This window comes from Schistocerca cancellata, chromosome 5 (genome assembly GCF_023864275.1).
Source record: "Schistocerca cancellata isolate TAMUIC-IGC-003103 chromosome 5, iqSchCanc2.1, whole genome shotgun sequence".
Taxonomy (NCBI): Eukaryota; Metazoa; Arthropoda; class Insecta; order Orthoptera; family Acrididae; genus Schistocerca; species Schistocerca cancellata.
The window spans coordinates 171738403-171759355 of NC_064630.1; the positions used below are offsets into that span (position 1 = coordinate 171738403).

The 20953-nt window shown below is 43.4% G+C and overlaps 1 protein-coding gene across 1 annotated transcript in view; it reads right to left on the bottom strand.

Moving 5' to 3' along the window:
* The window catches only part of LOC126188425 (ankyrin repeat domain-containing protein 33B-like), a 155669-nt gene that overhangs the window by 82138 nt on the left and 52578 nt on the right, over positions 1-20953 (bottom strand). The window contains exon 2 of the mRNA XM_049930028.1: positions 14186-14315. Coding sequence (XP_049785985.1) covers positions 14186-14315 — 130 coding nt within the window. The remainder of the gene's footprint in view (positions 1-14185; positions 14316-20953) is intronic.

Below are 20953 nucleotides of genomic sequence, written 5' to 3' on the forward strand. Positions count from 1 at the left end.
TTCCTTACGGTTATTTCTTATGCCCATAGTTATATTGTTGAGAATCCATGGCAGGAATAAACACTTGACATTAATGCTCCGTTTCACGTCCAGCGAGTCATCTGTAGTCTATGAGCACACACAAACAGTTACACACAAATAGTAGGCTTATATTCTTTGGCTCAGACTAAGCTTTACAATCACATTATCGTAGTTCCGATTCCTTGCGTCTAAATAACGCCTGGTTGTTAGGCATATTTTGGAACCGGAAATCCCTTCCAAAACATTCAGTTTTTAAAACCCTTCCCCCACCCCTTGCCCTAGTCCCACTTCCAGATCGCTGGGATTTCGCTGAAAAGAACTAAGTTCTATAAATAGGGCCTAGTTGTAAAGTAGCTCAGCCTGCCTGCATAGATAGTGAATGAATTTGCATCAAAAAAGAGGAATTATTCTATGTTTATGTAATACTACCCTTTCCCCATGTCTTTGTCCACGTATGCATTCGTCACATGCATTGAGCACACTTCCTCCTCCACCTCTCTATATTCATCTCTTCTCCCACTGTCACCTCCTACTTCCATCTCTATCTGTTTGTCTCCTCCACACCACTCTATCTGTCCCTTCATTTCCTCCTTCCCTCTCTCCTTTACATTTTCTCCTCCTCTCCATTGTCCATCTCCTCCTCTGTCCCTCTCAACCTGTCCCCAGCCATCTTATCAGCATGACATATGCAGCCCCTGCATACAGTTCAGTAAAGCAGACTGATAATACTCCAACAAACATGTCATGCCAGGGTCTAGAAAATAGTTTCATGCCCCTGAGATGTAGGCTGTCCTGCAAAGCAGGTTGATTTGGCAGTGCAATAGTGTTCCCACACAACATGCCTGTCATGCAAGGCAGCCTATATGCCAGATGCTGGATCAACAAATTTTCGCCCATATCTCCATTCTATTACGAGGTTATAAACCCCACAATGACGATACTCGTGAGGCCTGCTGTTTCTGTGCTAAATTTGGTTGAAATCGATCCAGGGCTTGGGAGAAGATCCCATACATTTACGCATACTCTCTGCTTTATATATATAGTATCAATAAAGTGGTCTTGAACCCGATATTTGGTCTGAACACTGCAGTACTTTATAAGACTTCGTTCTATTGGAGATGGTGTCTCCTTGCTTCCTTCTGACTTTCAAACTGACTAACCAGCCAATTGTATGGACGCTTACATTTTAATGTGGGCTAAATCAAGGTGCAACATGGTCTTTTTTTATATAAATAAGTTGATAAGCGAAGAATCGATAAGTGACAGAATAAAGTCCTAGGTGTGACTGAGGACTGAATAACAGACCTTTCATTTCTTGTCTAACTGACGACTGAATAACAGGCCTTTCATTTCCCATATAACAAAAAGCAACTGGATGAAGAAATCTTTTCATTCCCTTCAGATTAATAATATTTTAGTGTCCTCCTAGTTAAATGAAAATCATTGAACAGGTAATTAATTTATGTAGTTCACATGAAACTGTTTAGAACTTCACCATTTATTGAGTAAATAGGTTACAGAAACTTGAGCATGCCTCTCTCTGCATCCTATCAGTTCAACATCTACCAGGAAGAGACAAATCACGAGGAGAATTCAAAAAGTAAGTTACACACTATTATTCCAGGCCAAGCAATTTCTACTGAATGCTGCACTACAAGTCAAAATGAAATATGAGGGCTGGAACTTAAACAGTGGCAACTATTTATTCACAACCGATACAAAAGACTTACATGTTTGCACCTGTTACTTTCCTTCAAAGTAGTCACCGACGTTATGTAGAACCCGTTGCCAGAGATGTGGAAGGCGTTGTATACCGTTAGCAGAGCCTATCCTGTTGATGGTGCGAATGGAGCGGTCTAAAGTTATGGTGATTCTCGTGTACGACTGTGATGATGTTATCGTAAAGCATTACGTTCCTCCACGGAAGACCGTCAATGCACAATATTCACAATATTACTGTTTGTTTTTGGAGCATCACTTGCGACCAGATTTGCGAAAGAAGCGGCGACACTTTCTGCGCAACCCACCCACCATTTTGCACGACAATCCGCAGGTGCATACAGCGCAAGCTGTGGCTGCTCTGTTCGGTCGATGGGACTGAGAAGTACTATACCATCCACCATACTCCCTGGACTTAAGTCATTGTGACTTTGATTTGATTCTGTGGCATTCGCTTCAGAACTGTTCCAGAGATTTGACAGGCAGTAGACCGCTCTATTCGCAGCATCAAAGAATAGGCTCTGCTAACGGTATACAACGCCTTCCACATCGCTGGCAACGGGTTCTACACGACGCTGGTGACTACTTTGAAGTACAGTAACAGGTGAAAATATGTAACTCTTCTGTATCGGTTGTGAATAAATAGCTGTAACTATTTAAGTTCCAGCCCTCGTATATACCCGACATTATTTTTCGTATAGTCACCACGTCGTCAGCCGGGGTGGCCGAGCGGTTCTAGGCGCTACAGTCTGGAACCGCGCGACCGCTACGGTCGCAGGTTCGAATCCTGCCTCGGGCATGGATGTGTGTGCTGTCATTAGGTTAGTTAGGTTTAAGTAGTTCTAAGTTCTAGGGGACTGATGACCTCAGAAGTTAAGTCCCATAGTGCTCAGAGCCATTTGCCAATCTCCACGTCTCTGTACTGAGTGGTTGGAAGTCAAGATAATGGTATCTAGTAAGACGATGCGATGACACAACAGCCCCAATCAACTGATCGTCTATCATACAACACAACGTATCCACAGAGAAGCGTTCACAACACCACAGACTGACTTCAAGTGCACAGATAAACACACGAACCGTACCTGAGTCACATGTTTGTTTACACCTGGGATTCTACAGCAGACTGACGGCGGCACAACAGTTTGTGGCGTTCTTATCTCGTTACCACTTGATCAGGGAAAGATAGGTCCGCAGCTCGTGGTCTTGCGGTAGCATTCTCGCGCACGGGGTCCCGGGTTCGATTCCCGGAGGGGTCAGGGATTTTCTCTGCCTCGAGATGACTGGGTGTTGAGTGTCTTTCATTATCATTTCATCCTCATTCACTCGCAAGTCGCCATAGTGGCGTTAAAGAACTTGTGGAGCGGCGGCCGAACCGCCCCGCGAGGGGTCTCCCGGCCACCAATGCCATACGCTCATTATTATTATTAGGGAAAGATGGTAGAGAGGGTTTAATGTCCCCTAGCCTTCGAGGTCATTAGAGACGGAGCTTAAGCTGGGAATGTTTCAGTGATGGGTTAGGAAATCGGCCGCGCCGTTTCAGAGAATCCATCTCGGCATTTGCCTGCAGCGATTAAGGTCAGTCACAGAAAACCTAAATCTGTATGGCCGGACGCGAATTTGAACCGCCGTCCTTCTGAATGCGAGTGCAGTGTGCAGACCACTGCGTCACCACTCTGGGACATTTGATTAAGTCTCAGACACGTTATAGCTGGCCGGGGTGGCCGAGCGGTTCTAGGCGCTACAATCTGGAACCGCGCGACCGCTACGGTCGCAGGATCGAATCCTGCCTCGGGCGTGGATGTGTGTGATGTCCTTAGGTTAGTTAGGTTTAAGTAGTTCTAAGTTCTAGGGTACTGATGACCTCAGAAGTTAATTCCCATAGTGCTCAGAGCCATTTGAACCAAGACACGTTATACCGTTGAGGTCCGCTGCGAAGATTCACTCTACTGTAACAGTTCCAGTAAATAACATCCGTGTCACAATTCGGCAGCTATAAACATTAAAAATACCTTGTATACGACTGAAAATTTGCCACAATGTCCCGCAATAACTAACCGAAACAAGATCATCGATATATTTATTAGTTCTGGATGTATATTCGATAGCCTACCTTCGCTGTCTCAATATGTTCATTGGAAACAACCAAAAAGAAATTAAGAACATACATATTTAAAGTTCGTCATACGAGAAACAAAGTGCAACTCCTTAAACAAATAACAATAAAGCGCCGAATTAATTGCCAACGTTATGAATTCTGAGGAGCAACCCGTGTTAAAGGATTACAAAATAAGAATTTCATAATTATAAAACTGTCTTTGTAATACTTTACAAAACTCACTTAGCCGTGTAGTGTATTGGCCCGAATATATTTCCCTGAAGTAGTCTGCGAGACCGTACAAATACCGGTATATTTCAGAGCGTGTGTACCGCAGTCAAAACGCCTACAGAATACGTTTTAAAAAGTCTCATTCGAGATGGAGCAACAATAACACTAGTTCTTGGACATTAATCTTTGTACATGTGGCAACTGTCTTCTATTGTTGACATTTCATTTAGGTAGTGACTGTTATCATTCTCAGAGTCCCACTATTTTACACGACTGGACAGGCACTGTGTTTCTCTACCTACACAATTTTTCAAAAAAGTATGGTTCAAGAAGAGCTGCGTCTCTAGCGTCCTGGATGGCAGCGAGGACAACATAATTCGGTAAGAGAGTGACCAAAATGCTTACAATCATGAAATAACTACCGGTACTGAAGTTATCAGTGACGTCAGCGAAGAATGTCATTAGAAGGCTGCCACTCTCATGTAACTTATCTATTATGAGTGACCACAGGTTGAGAAGTTTTTATTGGTGGGTAATGCGATATAAATTTTTCACCACTGAGTTTCTTTTTTTCTTTCCTCTTCAAAATGAAGGACCTGTCTCATATTCGGTCTAACCTCATATTCTGGCCAAAAGAGCGTATTTCCTTGCTTTCCACGCGGCTGATTTGACAGTTAATGCTGTGTGTCAACCGCTATGCCCCTTAAACTGTCGACTATACTGTCTCTGTGAGTGACTGTAAGCCCCCCCCCCCCCCCAGCCTCTCACTTTGGTCTCCCTCCTTGCTCTCATTTTCCGCGCCGTTTCTTCCGCGACGTCTGGAGGGCTTTGTCTCCTGTCTCCAGCAGACACCCAGCCGTCTCTCCTGTCATCTGCATCTTACTCCACGACGCCCCTAGCAGACTCCGGTATACCGCTTTCTGTACCCTCTCGCCTTTCCGAATCTAATCCTCTATTCTCAACTCCTTCAGTCAATTATGACACCTTACAAGAATAGTTATTTTCTATTTGTCGGATCCGTCACTGTTTCTTACATAATCGTTACTCTGCTTATACTGTCGTCTTTCAGCTGTCGCCTCTAATGTCACGCTTGTATAATTAATTCATGTTCGTGGCCCAGGCTTTTCAAAACGCGTTCCATGGGGTTTTTGACGGCGGTACACACCATCAGTTCCAGTTTCACTCACGAGTCAAAAAACGTAACAAAAGAGGATGAAAGAAGACTGAAATTTCTGTTATTTGACTTGACGGATACTGACGATTTTCATGTAGATGACGCAGAACTGGTACCAGGCTGTAACGTAACTCTCCACTGCTGACTCTCAAGTGGTGTGAGTGAGCCATTCGGTTGTATGGAATTAGCGCAGTAAGGTGGGTCGATGTGTAGACGCGACAGAATGGCGGAAAGGAACCGTTGTGTATAGACGTGTCTATAACCACATCGCGGATGAAGTTGCTCAATTTGTCGATGTATCAACGCGGGCTGTCCAAAATGTCTACAAGGACCGGTGTACCGTTCGCAGCCGTGTAACACAGTCTAAATACAATGGCCGTGAAAGGATATTAACAGACAGGGACCGGAGATGAATGACACGCCTTGCCAATGACAATAGGTCTCAGACGCGACAGGAGGTACTGCTTCCAGTGAATCTACACTCCTGGAAATAGAAAAAAGAACACATTGACACCGGTGTGTCAGACCCACCATACTTGCTCCGGACACTGCGAGAGGGCTGTACAAGCAATGATCACACGCACAGCACAGCGGACACACCAGGAACCGCGGTGTTGGCCGTCGAATGGCGCTAGCTGCGCAGCATTTGTGCACCGCCGCCGTCAGTGTCAGCCAGTTTGCCGTGGCATACGGAGCTCCATCGCAGTCTTTAACACTGGTAGCATGCCGCGACAGCGTGGACGTGAACCGTATGTGCAGTTGACGGACTTTGAGCGAGGGCGTATAGTGGGCATGCGGGAGGCCGGGTGGACGTACCGCCGAATTGCTCAACACGTGGGGCGTGAGGTCTCCACAGTACATCGATGTTGTCGCCAGTGGTCGGCGGAAGGTGCACGTGCCCGTCGAGCTGGGACCGGACCGCAGCGACGCACGGATGCACGCCAAGACCGTAGGATCCTACGCAGTGCCGTAGGGGACCGCACCGCCACTTCCCAGCAAATTAGGGACACTGTTGCTCCTGGGGTATCGGCGAGGACCATTCGCAACCGTCTCCATGAAGCTGGGCTACGGTCCCCACACCGTTAGGCCGTCTTCCGCTCACGCCCCAACATCGTGCAGCCCGCCTCCAGTGGTGTCGCGACAGGCGTGAATGGAGGGACGAATGGAGACGTGTCGTCTTCAGCGATGAGAGTCGCTTCTGCCTTGGTGCCAATGATGGTCGTATGCGTGTTTGGCGCCGTGCAGGTGAGCGCCACAATCAGGACTGCATACGACCGAGGCACACAGGGCCAACACCCGGCATCACGGTGTGGGGAGCGATCTCCTACACTGGCCGTACACCACTGGTGATCGTCGAGGGGACACTGAATAGTGCACGGTACATCCAAACCGTCATCGAACCCATCGTTCTACCATTCCTAGACCGGCAAGGGAACTTGCTGTTCCAACAGGACAGTGCACGTCCGCATGTATCCCGTGCCACCCAACGTGTTCTAGAAGGTGTAAGTCAACTACCCTGGCCAGCAAGATCTCCGGATCTGTCCCCCATTGAGCATGTGTGGGACTGGATGAAGCGTCGTCTCACGCGGTCTGCACGTCCAGCACGAACGCTGGTCCAACTGAGGCGCCAGGTGGAAATGGCATGGCAAGCCGTTCCACAGGACTACACCCAGCATCTCTACGATCGTCTCCATGGGAGAATAGCAGCCCGCATTGCTGCGAAAGGTGGATATACACTGTACTAGTGCCGACATTGTGCATGCTCTGTTGCCTGTGTCTATGTGCCTGTGGTTCTGTCAGTGTGATCATGTGATGTATCTGACCCCAGGAATGTGTCAATGAAGTTTCCCCTTCCTGGGACAATGAATTCACGGTGTTCTTATTTCAATTTCCAGGAGTGTAGTTTCCGAGCGAACACTGCGTAGAGCTCGCCATGCAGTGGACACCTAGAGTAAGGTACCTGGCACACGGTAATTGCTCAAAACGGCACATAAGGCTCCACTACTTCATAGAGCCAGACAATACAGAAACTGGACTTCATCTGATTGCAGACGTCTAGTGTGGTCCGAAGTGTGGCGATTTTTAGCCTCTTTCCAAATACTTGGCGACGAGTGCACTGCAGGTCAAGTGGAGCGTTTAAACTGCAGAGTGTGGAGGGTGAAGCTAAGGCGGGAGGCGATTTTCTGTGGGTGTTTTTCATACTAAGATTTGGGCCCATTCATTCAGGTTACCGTGAACATGAACCATGACTCAAGTGTTGCCCATTCTGCTACCTGTTTATGATGACAGCAGATGAGGGCAGAAAAGCTCAAACAAGTTAGAAAAGTGTAATGTTAATATTATTATTAATAGCCACTTACACAGCGTGTTCCTATATACTGGCCTTCAAATCGGGTGGAGACCGATTTAAGCAGATCTTACAGTGGGCAAACGACATGGCGCATTGCCCCACATTGCATGATAACAATGGTTTCCACAGAGCTGCGTTCTTCAAAAGCAGGTATCACATGCTGTACAAGGAGGCCTCGATAACGTGGTACGTCACGCTACACCTGACAGGCTCTCTGGGAGTTTTCAAAGACGAATGGACCGGGAATAAAGACGCTTGTGCATCCACGCCATACAGTCATACATTACGATTGGAACTGCTCTTCGTGCACGATACGCGGTTTAACAGTACCCGAAATTCGGCAGGTCTGTTTATTCGCGACACCCTGTGGTGTAAAATGTGCCTTGTCACTCTGTAGAATACTGCCCGGCCACACATCATCAACCGTGCCAGAAACCGAAGAGCAAATTCAGAATGTTGCTGCGGATCATGAGGTTTCAGTTGCTGCCCCAACTGGATCTTATACGGCTCCCAGTGTAAAACAGACTGCAAAACGTTCCATACTGTTGACCATAGGAGGGACTATTCTCGTGACACTGCACGAGCACTACCTGGGGCACATGTTGCATGGTCAGTTACAACAGCAACAGCCGCGCCAATAACTTTCAGGTGCCACACCAAGCTCACCTGTGTTTTAGAACTTCATTATCATCTTGTTTTAACCATTTGATGACATCGAGCCTAACATCAGACATTTCAGTTGGCAATACTCTCTCAATGCAGCACTGTAGTTGCTGAAGTTCACAAAAAAAAGTTTCAGTAACAGAGCACTGTCTCTTTTCTCGATAGTCAAACTGTTCACTCGCGTTATGTTTTGTCAAATGACAGCATGGGTGCCATGTCATCAAACAGTGTACAGCGCCAAATTTGCACCTGGTGGCCACCGCTAAAACTCAGTTTTTTTTTCAGCCCAAATCAGTACCGCAATCAATACCGCATTAACTCATTAGTATATCTACGACGTTTCGCAGCCTTACGATAATTACAGGTCAAACTGGACCTAGATGAGTAGCTGCACTTTAATTATTGCTACTCAGTATAAAAGAGACATTCTAGATTCCAAAGTTTATATTGTTGTCAAGTACAAGGCTACAATAAATGATTGAAGCAATTTCATAAATTCACTGTAGCTAAAGTAATTGACATATTGTCAGAAAACTAAACACTCATATAGAAAAACTGAAGGCTGTGTATTGTTGCAGCAGAACTTCAGATTTCTGCCAGGAGTGCGCAACAGTGAGTAGTTAGACAAGATGGCGACAGGACCGAGAGAGCGTATGTTGTGTTTGAAATGAATTCACTTGAGTCTGCCCTAACAGCGCAGCGGTACTTCAGAACGAAGTTCAACAAAGATCCACCAACTGGCAACTCCATTCGGCGATGTTACGTGCTGTTTAAAGCTTCAGGATGCGCCTGCAGGAGGAAATCAATGGCTCGGTCTGCAGTGAGTGAAGAAACCGTCGTGGCCAGCATGCGAGTTTCGTACGTAGCCCAGAGAAGTCGACAAACAGAGCTAGCAGAGAGCTCAACATACCACAACTGACTGTTTGAAAGACCTTAAGGAAACCATTAAAGATGAAGCCTTACCGCTTGCAATTAGTCAGCCCTGACAAAGTAAAATGCTTTGAATTTTCGGCACAGTTGCAACAGTTGTGGAAGAGGATGGGGTTCGTGAGACGCTCATCTTCAGTGATGAAACAACACTTTTTGTGAATGGCACAGTGGACAGGCGCAATGTGCGAACATAGGAGAGAGAGAATCCTCACGCTATCGTGCAGCACATTCGAGACTCACTGAAAGTTAATGTGTTTTTTGCAACCTCACGGTTTGCAGTATATGGCCCCTTTTTCTTCTGCAAAAAGATTGCTACAGGACACGTGTATCTAGACATGCTGGAGAACTGGCTCATGGCACAACTGGAGACCACAGCATGGACTAACAACAGATGGTGCTCCACTTCACTTCCATCATGATATTCATGAATTCTTAAACAGGAAATGGAGAAACCAACGGATAGGTCGTGGTGGGTTTGATGACCAGCAGTTCATGTCATAGCCTTCATGCTCTCTCGACCTAACCCCATGCAATTTTTTTTTGTTGGGGTTACGTGAAAGATTCATTATTTACGCCTCCTCTGCCAAGAAACCTATCAGAACTGTGAGCTCGCATCAACAGTGTTTCTGAACACACTGACAGGGCATGCTGCACACAACATGGGAAGAATATAATTATAGTCTTGATATCTGCAGAATCAATGGGGTGCACACTTGGGACACTTGTCATACGTCGAGAAAAAAAACTTTTTGAGTTTTTCTAGGTGTGTGCAAATTTCGCAACTTGCATTGTTTGACTAAAACGATACAGTTGCTTCAGTATCTCGTGAATGCATGAACTTAGGAAAGGAACACATTAACCTTTACGCCTTTTCATTTTTTAACACTGAATGTAAATTTTGTTTAAAGAATCAATTTCATGAAAGATAAGTAGTTTCTAATTTCGATTATCAGAAATCGACTAAACCAAAATAGTTTCTAAATTTTTCGACATTGAACCGCGACATCCCACTTGAAATCTAAGAGTTTTAAAACATAGCAATTAGGGCTCACATTGCAACTCTCGACATCAGCTTAACGCTTGGATTGCATTCCGCAAGTTGTATTTAAGTAATAGCAAAAGCCGGACGATGTGGCCGAGCGGTTCTAGGCGCTACTGTCTGGAACCGCGTGACCGCTACGGTCGCAGGTTCGAATCCTGCCTCGGGCATGGATGTGTGTGATGTCCTTAGGTTAGTTAGGTTTAAGTAGTTCTATGGGACTGATGACCACAGATGTTAAGTCCCATAGTGCTCAGAGCCATTTGAACCATTTTAATAGCAAAAGCAACGTGATTTGTCAAGCTTCAAGGAACTTACAGAAGCATGACTTTCAGTTAGCTTCATTCCATTAATTCAACTATATGCTGCTCTTTCATAAGTGAATGACGGATTCGTGATTGCTTGCCCATTTTCGAGGAAGTGTATTCATCTCCTGCATGCTTAAATAACCTACCGATAGTAAAATATGGTCAAAGCTGCTATTTTTGTCCCATAATACCGCATTGGTTTTTGGCCGAACTCATTTCAAGTGGTATCTAACGTTCCATCCTGCCTGTTTTCCTTTCGGCCCAACCATCAGTGTATCACGTCCATTTCCCATCCTCTTTGGTGTTAAGAAATATTCAGATATTGCTTTGAGATGTAAATATGAGGGGCATTTCAGAAGTCTACACACTGTAAGAGAACTAAAAAAATTATTTATTTTACGCTACTTCAATATAAATCCATTCTTGCGTATGATGGCTTCACAGCGTTTTGGGAAATCCTGTATCCGGGGTAGGACACCTTCATTGTTGAGCTGGCTGATTACTCGTGTCACCTCACAAGAAAGGTTTTCCGCGTTGTTCCTTCAATTTGGGTAACAAATCAAAGTCTGGTGGGCTCATGTCAGGAATGTACTGTGGGTGGAAAAGTATTTCCCATCCATATTTGTGGAGCGTTTCTCTCACTGGTAGGGCAATATGTGGTCCTGCATGATCGTGCAAAATGGGGACATCAGCTGCAAGCATGTCACGCCTTCTTTGAGGAACCTTCGGGCCTCAAAACATTTTACAAAAACATTTCGTAGTACGCGACTGTTACAGAAGTGTTGTAGCTATGGCTCCATTAATGTCATACGCAAAGATCATCATCAATTTCATCTTAGATTGTTGGCAGCGGAACTGAGTGCGTAGAGTCGGAACTTTTTCATTGTAACAACTGAGACTTCAGTTATGGCTCAAAATCTCGAATCCAGGTATAAAGTTGAACAATTTCAGAACTGTTCTCCTTCGATTCCACAACGTTGAAGCAATACTCCTGCGATTCTTTTGCGGCCCGCTTTCTGCTCTTCACTCAGATGATAATGCGGAACCCATCTGGCAACAACTTTTTTCCCCTTTAACTTTTCAGTTATCATTCTGTGAACTGAACTGGCAGACATTCTGACCTCATAAGTAATTTACCCACATGTTTTTCGTCAATCAACTCTGAAGATATTATTAACAATAACCTGAGAGGTTTGGTCTGTAGCAGTTGATGGCCTTCCACGTCTTGTGTTGTCCTCAGTGCTTACCCGACCTTCACTGTGGTATTGTTGCTACGATCCACTACACTATTCGCACACACCTCTCTCCAAGTGTTGTCAATTTCCGTTGAGTTCTTTCAGATAGGGTTCGATTTTGATGCCGGAACGCCGGTCGCTACGTGTAATTTCACCCGACTCGGTTTCAGCTGCCACTTTAAAACTGAATAGTCACGACATAGTAGCGCAAACCAGCGACGACGATGCCACCATGAAAACTAAGATCTCGCTCACAAGTGACATGAATTTCAACTTGATCACGCTATCGTAACGGTCGCGCATGCGCAGTGTGCAGGACTTTTGAGATGGCCCTAGTAAGTTGTAGAAGCCATACTGTTATTGTGATATTTATGAGATATATTAAATAGGCTATTATAGCCTGGGCTTACAGTTTGCTTTACGTAGTCAGACTCCGCACCTAGTCCACTTTCAGAGTTACGTGTGACGAGTAAGTAAGTTTTATTTTTACAAAGTGCTGAACAGAAGGGTTATTAGACCCAGTTTGGTGAAGAAAAAATAAATAAATTGCAGCCATAGCTACGATAATAAATGGTAATACAGAATTAAGTGCTGAACAGAATGAACGAATGTGGTGGATTCCACGGTACGAGCGTATGATAACGGTAGGTGCCAGAAATAACAAAGAGAAAGTAATGTATGTCAAATCAAAAAGAAACAACTGTATAGATGTTATTTCGTTGAATCGATTACATACGAAATAGCTTCACGAAATGACCGACGTTCTCAAGCTGAGCTCGCAGTCATCTGACAGGTAACACAGGACAGATATTACGCAAGTGGAACAGAGTAATTCTTCAAAATTAAAGACCCGGGAACTTCAGTGATCAGAATTAAAATTCCAATCCCAAAGAAAGCAGGTGTTGACAGATGTGAAAATTACCGAACTATCAGTTTAATAAGTCACTGCTGTAAAATACTAACGCGAATTCTTTACAGACGAATGGAAAAACTAGCAGAAGCCGACCTCGGGGAAGATCAGTTTGGATTCTGTAAAAATATTGGAACACGTGAGGCAATACTGACCCTATGGCTTATCTTAGAAGCTAGATTAAGGAAAGGCAAACCTACGTTTCTAGCATTTGTAGACTTAGAGAAAGCTTTTGACAATGTTGACTGGAATACTCTCTTTCAAATTCTGAAGGTGGCAGAGGTAAAATACAGGGAGAGAAAGGCTATTTACAATTTGTACAGAAACCAGATGGCAGTTATAAGAGTCGAGGGACATGAAAGGGAAGCAGTGGTTGGGAAGGGAGTGAGACAGGGTTGTAGCCTCTCCCCAGTGTTATTCAATCTGTATATTGAGCAAGCAGTGAAGGAAACAAAAGAAAAATTCGGAGTAGGAATTAAAATCCATGGAGAAGAAATAAAAACTTTTAGGTTCGCCGATGGCATTTTAATTCTGTCAGAGACAGCAAAGGACTTGGAAGAGCAGTTGAACGGAATGGATAGTGTCTTGAAGGGAGGATATAAGATGAACATCAACAAAAGCAAAACGAGGATAATGGAATGTAGTCGAATTAAGTCGGGTGATGCTGAGGGAATTAGATTAGGAAATGAGACACTTCATGTAGTAAAGGAGTTTTGCTATTTGGGGAGCAAAATAACTGATGATGGTCGAAGTATAGAGGATATAAAATGTAGACTGCCAATTGCAAGGAAAGCATTTCTGAAGAAGAGAAATTTGTTAACATCGAGTATAGATTTAAGTGTCAGGAAGTCGTTTGTGAAGATATTTGTATGGAGTGTAGCCATGTATGGAAGTGAAACATGGACGATAAATAGTTTGGACAAGAAGAGAGTAGAAGCTTTAGAAATGTGATGCTACAGAAGAATGCTGAATATTAGATGGCTAGATCACGTAACTAATGAGGATGCATTGAATAGAATTGGGGAGAAGAGGAGCTTGTGGCACAACTTGACTAGAAGAAGGGATCGGTTGGTAGGACATGTTCTGAGACATCGAGGCATCACCAATTTAGTATTGGAGGGCAGCGTGGAGGGTAAAAATCGTAGAGGGAGACCAAGAGATGAATACACCAAGCAGATTCAGAAGGATGTAGGTTGCAGTAGGTACTGGGAGATGAAGAAGCTTGCGCAGGATAGAGTAGCATGGAGAGCTGCATCAAACCAGTCTCAGGACTGAATACCGCAACAACAACAGCAGATTATTTCAGTAACATTTTGTACGTCAGATAACAGCATAGGAGAAGACACGGAAATCAATTGCGCAAATAAACATTAAAGAAATAACAGTTAAAAGCCCATAAAGAGTCCGTAAGTGAAGGTCACGTTGTATTTGGTTTCACAGACCAGGATTGGCACAGATAGAAGCAGTGAAGACAGTTTTTCCTGCTGCTAGGCCAGGATGTACGCACCGGCCTGCGCGGCGTAGTGGAGCGGCGTGTTTCCCTCGTTGTCGGCCTTGTTGACGTCAACCTCGGGGTGCTGCAGCAGCGCCTCCAGCATGGGCAGCGAGCCGTGGGCCGCGATGTGGCTCAGCGCCGTCTGAAACACGCCAAATGCCGCTCACAATCCACCCTGCACGTGGCAACTATCAACACCGACTCAAAGGAAGGCCTCGGCGTTTGTTCGTGACGTCACGTCAGCTAGGCACGGCGAACGCCAGGTCTGTTGCAGGCAGAAACGCCTGGGCGTGCTTATCACTATAAATCTCTTATTTTTGGACAAAACGTTTGGTATTGATTTGAATTCTGCAGTTTTATTTAGATGGAAGATTTTCTTAGTATCGTAAAGCTACAAATGAAGATCATAGTTCTGTATTACTGAATCCTGTCGAAACAAACGTAGATCAATATGAGAAGATGCTTTGCCCCATTGCAAGCTTCGGAAATTTTACATTCAAGTAACTACATTTACTTGATCCATTTTGTTATCGAAACTTACCCCAACCCCATAACAATTAACTCGTTTCTTTTATTTATTTATTTTCCTTTGAGATCGTCACTGGAAATGTGAACTAGTTTACATGTGTAAATGTCCAACTGTTGCCAGTCATTAAATTACAGTCGTTTTCAACGAAAGGAATTCTAAACAGGAAACAAAATAGCTTCATACATCGAAAATACTGCTGAGCTTAAGCTTTTTTAAACATGCACATTAGAAAAGATAAATATTCCCCTCTTGCAACTGAAAGTAGAAACTTTATAAGATAAAAAAAATTTATTTGATAAAACAAGTATCTCTCTTTTGAATCTTCTTCTGTCCATCAGCCCCTCCACCAAAGTTTACAATCGCAAGATATTTCATTAACATTCAGTGCTCCTCACCACATAGTCAACCAAAATACCCAAAGAAGAGCACCAATATGTTCACAGTTTCTTGTAAAAGCAACCCAGTACAATCGTAACTTCCTCAGATTTACAAATAAGGTAAAGAAGCACGAATTCTGTTGCTGCTGGACCATGAAGTTGTTTTTGTATGTCAATCCTTAAAACAGGTGGAAATTTAAGTTCAGGAGTATACTATTTGTTAAAAAGTGTAATGAATTGCACAATTAATTGATTGCAGAAATCTCTCTGAACAATGTGTGTTGGTCAACTACCGCCAATAGTTTCACATTTTCCTGTGTCAGAGAGGGAGACACACCATTATGAGTATGCCTGCAACAGACCTGGCGTTCGCCGTGCCTAGCTGACGTGACGTCACGAACAAGCGCCGAGGCCTTCCTTTGAGTCGGTGTTGCAACTATGCGGAGGTACGAGGTGTGGCTACAAAATAATAGGACTGCTGCTATAAAACAATTCATTTCGAAAACATACATCTGTAGTAACTGTCACCTTCAACCTATTCCCCTCCTCTATTCTTACAACGCTCCATTCGAACTTTCCATTGGTGGAAACAGTGCTGGAATTCTTCCTCTGTCAGCTCCTTGATGACGCGTGCCGCTTTTTCTTCCATTGCTTCAACGGACTGAAAACTTGCTGCTTTTATGCAGGTTTGACTTTTGGGAATAGACAAGTCACATGGTGATAGGTCAGGCGAATATGGTGGGATGCTGTACTTCGTTAGAAACCTCTTAACAGACGGTGCGGTATGAACCGGTGCGTTGTTATGATGCAGAACTGTTCCACAAAACGGGTCTTCTTTTATTATTTTCTCACGCGTTGAGCAAGAGCCGCAAGGTACTAATATTGATTAATAATTTGACCTTCAGGGACCTAGTGACGATACATAATTCCATAAATATCGAAAAAAACCTCATCAGTGCTGTGAATGTCTACCAAGGCCTCATTGCTTCCGTTCCACGATGCGCCGCCGTTGTTATGTATGCCAAAGGTGGACGGTCTGGCTATTAGGTTGTTGTTGTTGTGGTCTTCAGTCCTGAGACTGGTTTGATGCAGCTCTCCATGCTACTCTATCCTGTGCAAGCTTCTTCATCTCCCAGTACCTACTGCAGCCTACATCCTTCTGAATCTGCTTAGTGTATTCATCTCTTGGTCTCCCTCTACGATTTTTACCCTCCACGCTACCCTTCAGTACTAAATTGGTGATCCCTTGATGCCTCAGAACATGTCCTACCGACCGATCCCTTCTTCTAGTCAAGCTGCGCCACAAACTCTTCCTCTCCCCAATACTATTCAATGCCTCCTCATTAGTTATGTGATCTACCCATCTAATCTTCAGCATTCTTCTGTAACACCAAATTTCGAAAGCTTCTATTCTCTTCTTGTCCAAACTATTTATCGTTCATGTTTCACTTCTATACATGGCTACACTCTATACAAATACTTCCAGAAACGACTTGGTTGGTTCAAATGGCTCTGAGCACTATGGGACTTAACTGCTAAGGTTACCAGTCCCCTAGAACTTAGAACTACTTAAACCTAACTAACCACACATCCATGCCCGAGGCAGGATTCGAACCTGTGACCATAGCGGTCGCGTCTAGAAACGCTTGGCCACCCCGGCCGGCAGAAACGACTTCCTGACACTTAAATCTATACTCGATGTTAACAAATTTCTCTTCTTCAGAAATGCTTTCCTTGCCATTCTCAGTCTACATTTTATATCCTCTCTACTTCGACCATCATCAATTATTTTGCTCCCCAAATAGCAAAACTCCTTTACTACTTTAAGCCTCTCATTCCCTAATCTAATTCCCGCAGCATCACCCGACTTAATTCGACTATATTCCATTATCCACGAAACTTCCTGGCAGATTAAAACTGTGTGCCCGATCGAGACTCGAAATCGGGACCTTTGCCTTTCGCGGGCAAGTGCTCTCCCAACTGAGCTACCGAAGCACGACTCACGCCCGGTAATCACAGCTTTACTTCTGCCAGTACCTCGTCTCCTACCTTCCAAACTTTACAGAAGCTCTCCTGCGAACCTTGCAGAACTAGCACTCCTGAAAGAAAAGATATTGCGGACACATGGCTTAGCCACAGCCTGGGTGAAAATCTCATTCTGGATCCATTATCCTCGTTTTGCTTTTTTGAGGTTCATCTTATATCCTCCTTTCAAGACACTGTCTATTCCGTTCAACTGCTCTTTCAAGTCCTTTGCTGTCTCTGACAGAATTACAATGTCATCGGCGAACCTCAAAGTTTTTGTTTCTTCTCCATGGATTTTAATGCCTGCTCCGAATTTTTCTTTTGTTTCCTTACTGCTTGATCAACATACAGATTGAATAACATCGGGGATAGGCTACAACCCTGTCTCACTCTCTTCCCAACCCCTGCTTCCCTTTCATGTCCCTCGACTCTTATAACTGCCATCTGGTTTCGGTACAAATTGTAAATAGCCTCTCGCTCCCTGTATTTTAACCCTGCCACCTTCAGAATTTGAAAGAGAGTATTCTAGTCAACATTGTCAAAAGCTTTCTCTAAGTCTACAAATGCTAGAAACGTAGGTTTGCCTTTCCTTAATCTAGCTTCTAAGATACGTCGTAGGGTCAGTATTGCCTCACGTGTTCCAATATTTCTACGGAATCCAAACTGATTTTCCCCGATGTCGTCTTCCATCAGTTTTTCCATTCGTCTGTAAAGAATTCGTGTTAGCATTTTGCAGCTGTGACTTATTAAACTGATAGTTCGGTAATTTACACATCTGTCAACACCTACTTTCTTTGGGATTGAAATTATTACATTCTTCTTGAAGTCTGTTTCATACATCTTGCTCACCAGATGGTAGAGTTCTGTTAGGAATGGCTCTCCCAAGGCTGTCAGTAGTTGTAATGGAATGTTGTCTACTCCCGGGGGCTTGTTTCGACTCAGGTCTTTCAGTGCTCTGTCAAACTCTTCACGCAGTATCATACCTCCCATTTCATCTCCATCTACATCCTCTTCCATCGCCCTTGTATAGACTCCTTCCACCTTTCTGCTTTCCCTTCTTTGCTTAGAACTGGGTTTCCATATGAGCTCTTGATATTCATACAAGTGGTTCTCTTTTCTCTGAAGGTCTCTTTAATTTTCCTGCAGGCAATATCTATCTTACCCCTAGTGAGATAAGCCTCTACATCCTTACATTTGTCCTGTAGCCATCCCTGCTTAGCCATTTTGCACTTCCTGTCGATCTCATTTTTGAGAAGTTTGTATTTCCTTTTGCTTGCTTCATTTACTGCATTTTTATATTTTCTCCTTTCATCAATTGAATTCAATATTTCTTCGTTACCCAAGGGTTTCTACTAGTCCTCGTCTTTTTACCTACTTGATTTTCTGGTGCCTTCACTACTTCATCTCTCAAAGCTACCCATTCTTCTTCTACTGTACTTCTCTCCCCCATTCCTGTCAATTGTTCCCTTGTGCTCTCTCTGAAACTCTGTACAACCTCTGGTTTAGTCAGTTTATCCAGGTCCCATCTCCTTAAATTCCCACCTTTTTGCAGTTTCTTTAGTTTTAATCTACAGTTCATAACCCAGATATTGTGGTCACAGTCAACATCTGCCCTTGGAAACGTCTTACAATTTAAAACCTGGTTCCTAAATCTCTGTCTTACCATTATATATTCTATCTGATACCTTGTAGTATAACCAGCCTTCTTCCATGTAATCAACCATCTTTCATGATTCTTGAACCAAGTGTTAGCTATGATTAAGTTATGCTCTGTGCAAAATTCTACTAGGCGGCTTCCTCTTTCATTTCTTACCCCCAATCCATATTCACTTACTACGTTTCCTTCTCTCCCTTTTCCTACTCTTGAATTCCAGTCACCCATGACTATTAAATTTTCGTCTCCCTTCACTATCTGAATAATTTCTTTTATCTCATCATACATTTCATCAATTTATTCGTCATCTGCAGAGCTAGTTGGCTTATAAACTTGTCCTACTGTAGTAGGTGTGGGCTTCGTGTCTATCTTGGCTACAATAATGCGTTCACTATGCTGTTTGTAGTAGCTTACCCGCATTCCTTTTGTATTATTCATAACCTACTTCTGCATTACCCCTATTTGATTTTGTATTTATAACCATGAATTCACCTGACCAAAAGTCCTGTAGCTTCTTATCTCGTCTGTTCTGGTTTTTTTCAGAGTCTATGTTTCACTACCATATAATGCTATGCTCCAAACGCACATTCCCAGAAATTTATTCCTCAAATTAAGACTTATGTTTGAAACTAGTAGACATCTCTTGGGCAGGAATGCACTTTTTGCCATTGCTAGTCTGCGTTTTGCTCCGTCCATCATGGGTTATTTTGCTGCCTTGGCAGCTATATTCATTAACTTCATGATCCTCGATTCTGATGTTGATTTTCTCGCTGTTCTCATTTCTGCCACTTCTCGTTACTTCCGTCTTTCTTAGCTTTACTGTACATCCACATTCTGTACTCATTGACTGTTCATTCCATTTAAAATATCCTGTAATTCTTCTTTACTCTCACTGAGGATAGCAACGTCATCAGTGAATCTTGCCATTGATACCTTTTCATCTTGCATTTTAATTCCAGTGTTGAACCTTTCTTTTATATCCGTCACTGCTTCTTCGACTGCATCCCTGCCTTACACCCTTTTTAGTCCGAGCACTTCGTTGTTGGTCTTCCTCTCTTATTGTTCCCTCTTGCTTCTTGTACGTATTGTATATTACCCGTATTTCCATATAGCTTACCCCTATGTTTCTCAGAATTTGAAACATCTTGCGCAATTTGACATTGTCGAACGCTTTTCCCGTATCTTGATTTTTCTTTAGTATACACCGCGGTAAATTCAGCAGTCTTTCGAAGCATGTAGACGCTATTAACAGTGATAACCAGTTTTAGGATTTTTAGATGCGCACCTGTTTTCTTATGGTAAATTAAAGGTACCACAGTGTAAAATTTTGCTTCTATTTGCGAAAAGACATATCTTCATGCCACTTTTTCCCTTATTGACACTTTTTACCCTTTTATCTCCAGCTATGTCCATAATTCTGTTTTCTGCATTTTTTTCTTTTACTGCAGCCTTTCAATAACCTTCGTGGACTCATTTTAATATCATTAGAAATGACTTGTCATTTAATTTCATTTTTATACTTTTTCAGATCAATATAAAATGTTTAACTTTTAATTAACCTCTTCTTAGCTTTCAGTGAGCATGCAAATAGTAAACCTACCTCTTTCAGTAAACATGGGCCTGAAAGCAAACCCGCAACAGTCGAAAGTAATTATGTGTACGGCAGATCCTCTTTCTCTCACATTACCGCTGTGAACTGCCTGTAACAATGCAAATAGCATTCCCATTCTTTTAGTTTCACCACAATCAGTAGTCTGCTGTTCGTGACCTGAAGTTTGTTACTAAACGATTGTGTTACTACATTTTACCACGCCAAGACGCCCGGTGACCCATTTTTCTGTTATAGCTCAGGAATTCAAAAAATATTCCATAGAAACTAATGGAACAGTTATGTGATAGACAATTTGCATTTTAAAAATTTTGTTAGATGAAAACACCAGCTAGATCGCATCAAACAACAAATTTCTAGATTTCGGCACCAAAAGACTAAGACTCTTCAAGCAAGTAACAGTGTTCTTCAAAAAGCCAGATTCGAAGGCATTCAACATAGATTTTTGTTGAGCTCTTACACAGGCAGGAATTCCACTCAATAAGCTGAACCATCCATCGTAGAAACTACAGAGGAGTCACTCAGATACCATACGGTGCCGAGGCATATGCAAATAATTCTGGAGAGTAGAATCCGAACAAGGGTG